The sequence below is a fragment of the Meleagris gallopavo genome, chromosome 12 (assembly GCF_000146605.3).
Source record: "Meleagris gallopavo isolate NT-WF06-2002-E0010 breed Aviagen turkey brand Nicholas breeding stock chromosome 12, Turkey_5.1, whole genome shotgun sequence".
Taxonomy (NCBI): domain Eukaryota; kingdom Metazoa; phylum Chordata; class Aves; order Galliformes; family Phasianidae; genus Meleagris; species Meleagris gallopavo.
Window position 1 is genome coordinate 10,244,718 of NC_015022.2, and position 7,419 is coordinate 10,252,136.

The 7,419-nt window shown below is 40.5% G+C and overlaps 1 protein-coding gene across 2 annotated transcripts in view; it reads left to right on the top strand.

Annotated features, from left to right (window-relative positions):
• The window catches only part of PDE8A (phosphodiesterase 8A), a 134,633-nt gene that overhangs the window by 94,986 nt on the left and 32,228 nt on the right, over positions 1-7,419 (top strand). For both annotated transcript variants that reach the window (XM_010717448.3, XM_019619469.2), the window contains exons 2-3: positions 5,137-5,193; positions 7,107-7,297. In XM_010717448.3, coding sequence (XP_010715750.1) covers positions 5,137-5,193; positions 7,107-7,297 — 248 coding nt within the window. The remainder of the gene's footprint in view (positions 1-5,136; positions 5,194-7,106; positions 7,298-7,419) is intronic.

The following is a 7,419-nucleotide window of genomic DNA, read 5'->3' on the forward strand; positions in this document are numbered from 1 at the left end:
CCCTTCCCTTCTCTTTTTTCCAAAATAATGAAATGATTCACCTCTGATAATGTCATGCTTGCAAAATGGTAACAGTGAAAAAAAAACACAGTATTAGAAATATGGGAAGATTTTCCAAAAGGTGCAGAATGAATTCTCAATTGAGTCTAAAGTGTGCTAGAAGGCAGCAAGCCCAATTTCATAATGATATTACTCCAGTTAATTTCATAATGATATTGCTCCAGTTCTGTTCTAATTTATTGCATTGGACTAATTCTGGAGCAGTGCAGATGGGAATTAGATCCAGAATAGGACAAACAACATACACAGTTGAAGGTGTCACCAGGAGCTCAGGAGTAAGCATGGGTCCCATGGCTGGTATGCTTAGCAACCTCACTCAAGAGGCAACTCACTGTGCTCCATAGAACTCACAAAAACTGCAAACTCTCCAAAATTTGTGTTCCTAATGATGTGAATCAGAGGCCAGAGCTTGCCTCCCAAGAGCTAATTTACGTAAAACTGATTCACTACCGTTACTAAAACTTCAGAAATTCAGAACGGAGAGTATGATATCTCAGTGCTTGTGTTGGTTGCTGTATCATCATATGACAGCATCATAAATAATTCTTGTAGGAATTAATTAAATATTGAAAACATTAAAAAAAAAAAAAAAGATATCATACCAGAACTTCAGGTGATCTTCAGACCTTGAAATACAGATCTGACTCCACATTGTTTTGTTGACAGAGATGCACTGGGGGAGCCAGATTTAAACTCAATGCTAGATTTCGTAAGAAAAATTGCATTGAGTCAGAATGCTGCATTATTTAAATTGTCGAGTCTGTGACATTTGTCTACATTTTTTATGAAACAAAAATAGGAAAAGATATCAAGGGATAGAATTAACAGGTTTCATCTGGGTTGAGCAGCAGTTTTGATAAATGTTAGCTGCCTTCCAGAGCTCTGTATTTCAGCAAAAAATGAACTGAGTACAGATTCAGGTCTTTTAGAGCCTGGTTTGCCTTCATCCTTGTCAAACGAAGGCAGGTAACCCTAGGTGCTTTATTCCCTCCTGTTCTTTGACCTAATTGTTGTGGCCTCCGAACGGCTAAAGGAGTAACTGTGGGGCCAGACTCCTACTTTATAGTGAAGTAAATCCAGGTTATTCTCTTTGTGGAATTGCTCTGATAGCCAGTGGGGTACTTTCCGCCTTCCAGCATCCACAAGTGTTTGGCTGAGGTTTTTGAGAACTGATGTTATCACGTGGAATTCAAATTTCTGCCATTAATGGATTCCAAAGGAGTTGAAGTTCGAGGTATGATCTAAACCTGTGAGTCTAAGCTTTCCTTCTCAGGGGTGATAAATCTATGCTTAGCACGGCAGGTTAAGGAAAGAGATGCTTTTTCCTTTGTAAAATTAATCCCTTTGTTTTTCTTAGCATAATCTGAATTTTGAGTCCTAGTGCTCTGAGCATGTTTTGGTGTTTGGTTTGGTTCTTGCTGTGATGAGTCAAGTCTTCCTGTACCAATGCATGGGCAAAACTTAAGTATGCATTATAAAACTAAATAAAACACATTTTTTATGATGTGTTAAAATATTGATCTGAGTAAAATGATGAATTTTTCTGACAGTAGTCCAATAAGCCCGGTGATGAAGTCTTATATCACTGTAGTTACCCATGTCCTAAAATAACGAATCAGGGCCTTAGGGCTGAAGTCTTTATTTGAATGGGCAGTTATCTGGTATTGAACAGCTCACCATTTCTCATTGCCTGCTTTTGAAACCTGGATGTCAGCAGGTTGCCTCAGGCAGCCCGAGGCTCTGCTTTATAACATCCCACAAAAACTTCATGAAAGAAGTGAGCTAAGAACATAGCTCTAAAAAAGAAACGTGTTTGCCGCACTGTAGCGGGAGCACTGCATGGGAGTTAATGGCCAGAGGGTGCGGGGGGCTGACGCTGCCTTTTAGTTTACTCTCCTCTCCAATTGGTAATGGTAGGAGAGGCACGCTGGAGGGAGCCAAGATGTGAGACCTCTAGCAAACAGAGACCTGCGGAATGCGGGCTGCTTTGATGTGTCCTGCGCTCCAACCAGGCAGTTTATCACCACAGGGAGTGTGCGGATCGAGCTGGCTTTATGTCCACCCTTCAGTCCTTACTATATTTATTCACTGGGCAAATTCCGCAGGGCTTTTGTAGCTGTAGGAAGAAAAAAACTTAAACAGCAGCCACCGTGAACAGACCGTTGCTGTCGGTTTTGTCCTGGCAAAATGTGAGGAATGACTGATGGTGAGAAGTACTGTACCAGGTTACATCAGGTCAGCGCCAAGTCTGTTGTACTTTAATCAGATCGGTCATGGTTGTTTGGGTCTGTATTTATGTCGGTTGTTTTTATTTATCAAACATTCGCTCTGGGCATGGGAAACATGCAGTATTACTATCAGCAGTCGCAGTGTTTTCAGTTTTGTGGCTACAACAGGCAATGGGTCAGAGAACACGGGATGACTGCAGTGCTGTGTGTGAGCACTTAGAGAAGGCTGGGGTTGGTTCTTTTTCCAGTAGGAAAGCAAAACTCTTGAGTGAATAAGAATGTGTTTGTGCTGTGTTATAGTACATGTTATAGTACATGTGAACCTTGGCTGGGCTTGGTTTGTTGTGAGCTTGTGTTCGTAAAGCTCATTTCATTCATCCTTAGAGTTTCAGCTCACCCTTGTTGCCGCTGCCTTGGTTTTTGACACAGCACTTAATCAGCACGCTGCTTCCCGGTGCTATCAGCAGCAGACAAAGAGCTGAAATGATTAATCAAGTGATTGAACAGATTTCAACAGGATTAATAATTAACCGGAGCTCAGTGATGTTTTGTAGCAGAGATGCAGAGCAGGGTTTTTCTTCGGCCCAGGACAGGCAGTTAACGTGTAATGACAGCTTCCCATTTGGGCAGTGCCTGTAACTTAAGCTTCAGTGGTGCATACATGGGTATTTTCAGTGTCGGAATGCCACAGTTTGCTGGCATAAAAGCATTTTCCAGTCTCAATGAATTCCCTGTAGGATAAATGTTATAGCATAACTTCATAGAGCTTGGTCTGTGTTGGAACTGGGTGTGAGGGTGCACTGCTCTGATACATGGCGTTCAGAGACCCCAAACTTCAGAGCTCAGCTCCGAGTCTGTGCTCTGCAGCTCACGGTGGAACCAGTAACACTTGCTACTTTATGCTGGCAGCTGGAGAGCAAAATAAATAGTGCAAAATTTAATTTGAAATGTGGTCATGACCAGAGAAATGACTGTAGAAAGGCATTGCTTATTCAATAGATACACCCCCTCTGTGTCCTTTGGGCATGCCTGCTGATCCCTCTGAATGAGAACAAGGAGTCACTGCTGGCAGTGCTGCAGGGCCAGCACAGCCCTGGCAGATGGGGCTGGATCTCCTTCCGCTCCGTGCACTGTCAGCAGAACTATTTGCTGTTTTCTGGTGCAGATTTGGAAAAAGTGGATGATAGGCCTCGAGGGAGGAGAAAGCAGTTTGATTTTTTTCCTATGGAAGAGAGGTTTGGGGTCTTAAAATTAGAAGAATTGACCAGAGAGTATTTAAACTAAGCCACTCGAATCCGGGATGGCTGAGAGTAAACCTGAAGCCCACCCACACAATTTAAATGCCGGCTTTTTGGGGCCCTCTGAAATAACACAGCAAACCCTGGCTCCTTTTTTGTAAGCGCTACGTTGCCATTTTTCCTTGATTTGTGTTTCTTGCTCATTTAATGTTGCCCTGATGATTTCCAAGTTGATAAATAAATAAAATCACACATGAGAAACTTGGAAGGCTGAGCAATGGAGCAATGAGGTCAAAGAAAGAATAGAGCATGTAATTCAAAAAGATTTTTCTGTGGGATGTGGTGAGGTTTCTCTAAAATTACTTATTGGAAACGTTCTAGAGTGCAAAGCAATAAATCTGATCTTCAAGTGTGGCTTTACTTTGAAAAACAACAATGTAAAAATGACACCTTTGTACTCAAGAGATCTTTACTTTGTACATGAGAATGTTTTCCATTTACTGCGTTATCCATAGCAATTTTCTGCTGTGTTTTTACTCCAGTATCTTTGAAGAGTCTGTGCTCTTCAGGGACCATTGGCCGGACACTGCAGTCCTTTTGGAATCAGGAGCGTTGTTACTCCTGATTTCTAGTTTTCATTTTAGAGATAAGAGATGAGAACTACTTAGGCACATGAAAGCGCAGCTACTTGCCAAGTGGGAGTTCCCAATCTAACCTACACAATCCTATTAGTCTCCTCTGTATTTATATGTTTATCTCCTTGAGAACGTTTGTCCCAGATGCCTTGAAAAGTCATTCGTGCTGAAGCCTGCACTCCAGCCAGTGATACCCAATGATTAGTTGCATTAGAGCCAGCTGCCATAAGCAGCACCCGGGCCATTCACCTCCATCGCTTCCAGTGGCATGTGAGGAAGAAAGATCCTGACACAGTTCTTGCACACAAAGCTAAGCTGCTGGGCTGAGTTACCAGAACGGAATCTGGTGCAGAAATCACAGTATGCACAAAGCATGCCATACCACAGCAGCATTTTACAGGGTTTCTCAAAGCCAACTGCATGCTGAGTGCACGCAACTTCACACAGGTATCTGGGTTCTGATGCCTGCCCTGGAGGGGCTGGCTGGGAAGGACGGAACACAGCCCAGCATCCATGAGGCTGCTATGTTTATGTGCTTTTGTATCACTCGTTGGCACCTATGACATAGGAAATGCTAGGAGTAACATTTTTTTGCCTTTCTCCAGTAGGTTGAATGTTCTTTAGAAGTTGTTGGGTTTTAATTTTTTTTTTGTTTTTTTTTAAACAATTTTAAAAATGCTTTCATATTTTGCAAGGCAGCTCATGTCATACAGGGGTTACAAAAACCAAATAAATACCAACAATCTGTCTACAAAACTTTCAGGACTAATCCATTCTTTTTAAAACATAACAGTCAAAACTGACCTGATTTGTAATGGTGTTAACACAGCTCAGCATATGCATTTAAAAAGCAGAACAAGGCCATCGTAACGGTGGTAATATACCTGTGCAACAGTAGTCAGTAAGCTCTAACAGAGCTATTTCTGCTTCTCTAGGTGTGTATGTGCTAATAAGATCCTCTTTTATATTTTCTAGTCACCAGTTACAGATGTGCAGTTTGGCCCTATGAGACTTCATCAGGATCAACTTCAGGTAGGTGCTATGGTTCCAACTGAAGTCTTAATTTCTCAGATATCACAGAAATTAACTTTGGATGTATGTCTGGAGTTTTTGTGGTATGGAGATCTTCACAGTGTTTTTGCCAAGTGATACGCATGCTCTTAACAGGTTGTACCCACATTATATGTGATACTCTAAAAATCCTGACAAACTCTTTTCTCCAAACATCTCTCAACTCATAGGAACCGAGCCATCTATAGCCATTTCCTCTGTTGTGGTCAGTGTAGTATGTTCCATGATTTGCATTTTACTTAATACATTTTGCTTTTACTTAATCAAAATCTCATCAGAACAATACTAAGTCAAATATCCTGGTGAGGTCTATTACACTAGCATTACTACTAGCATCAACCAAACTGCAGTATCACAGAAGATAGAAAGTGAGCAACACATGTAATTGTTTTTTATTATTATTATTATTATTATTTGTTGACTGGCATTACTTCAAACTCCTTTATCTCTTTATTAATAAAGATCATATGCCAGCTGTCCCCTTCTTTTGTCTGACTCCCTTGAACATCCTTTGAAAATTCTCCTATGTCTTGTGGCATACTGAAGTATTAATTATCCAAGATGTTCCTCAGTGATTAATTACAAAACTCTTGGGTGAAACTTATCTGGACCTACTGATTTGAAAATGTCTGTATTCAGGAACAGTTCAGAATCCTCCCAAGCTATTGTCAGAACAGACAGTGTTATCATCTAACATCAAATATTAGGACAGCCTAATCCAGCTTTTCCCCAGGTATAAATCAGAAACATTCCTTGAATGTTTCTGTCCCCCTTTATGGTTATTAATGGTTGTATGACTTCTGTCCAGTCATAGGCCACTCTAACATTCTACCAGTTAATCCTTGTGATAGTTGGTAGATAGGAGGGAAGGAAAGGTCAGACAACATTACATTTTTGCCGAAGCTGATCATACAAATAAGATCTCCTGATTGCTCTGTGCTAATGCTGAACACCATTATTCCACTCCTAAGAGTGTTATAAATTAACTCCACTAAATATAGCCAAAGTATGACATGTTTTTCAAGCAGGTTTGCAAAGGTTACTATAAAAGGAATCTGAACTAAATGAGTACTAAGTCCTTCATTCTTAGAAAAATATGCACTGCAGGGAAATGTTAAGATTTACTGGTAGACATTCCATCAACCTGGTCCAAAGTATAACCAGCACAGAATTCCTAAAGTCACCCAGAAGATAAACGGCAGTGGGATGTGGTATGAGTTACACATGCTCCACATTGTTGTCTAACCAAAGCATATATTTAAGTGTAGTTTGATTAAATTACTGAAAGATTGGTGTCCTGAGACAGTGGGCTAAAATGTTGATCTGGTTTATCCATCTTTCCCAGAAGACTGCATCTACTGAGTCGTCCACAAAAGCAGCATTAACACAGATGTACATTCTATCAGTCTGTGTATTCTCTCTGCAAAATAAACTATTCCCTATAAAATATTACCCCGAAGCAAAGTACAGTCACGTCAGTGGAAGTCTTCCTTAGTAGATGTTCATGTTTATCTTTCATAGAGTATTCCACCGTAGAATTTAAAACAGGTTTCATTAGGAATGTTGAACTTTTGGGCATTGTGTTGATTTTAAAAAGACTCAGAGGAATGCTACTGGCAGTTGTGTAGCTAGTTATGACAGAGCAAATCATAGCTCTCCCAACTTCCAATTCTGGACTTCCAGCATGGTAATTCCCTTCTGTGATACAAATCTCAAGGCAAGCTTGGCACAGGAGTCACAGGGGTCTTCATATACAGAAATACTTCCATCTTGTGAGAATTCATGTTGGCTAACCTTGTTAAAAGTGGGTAAAGGTCATGGATTCTAATGTATATATATGACTTGTTTGTAATGACTCTCTGTATTTGAACCAGGTACTTCTAGTGTTTGCCAAAGAAGATAACCAGAGCAACGGGTTCTGCTGGGCCTGTGAGAAAGCTGGATTTCGATGTAATATTGCCAGGACGCCTGAGTCTGCACTGGAATGTTTTCTTGATAAACACCATGAAATTATCATTATAGACCATAGACATTCCAGATACTTTGATGCAGAAGCATTGTGCAGGTAAACACCATTTCAGGATAATTAATGAATGGCTATGTAGATAACTTGTCAGGAAAGATTTCTTGCTTTTTTTATGACCCTTCTATAAAATCTATTGAATGGTACTGTTTGGCTTTTTTTTT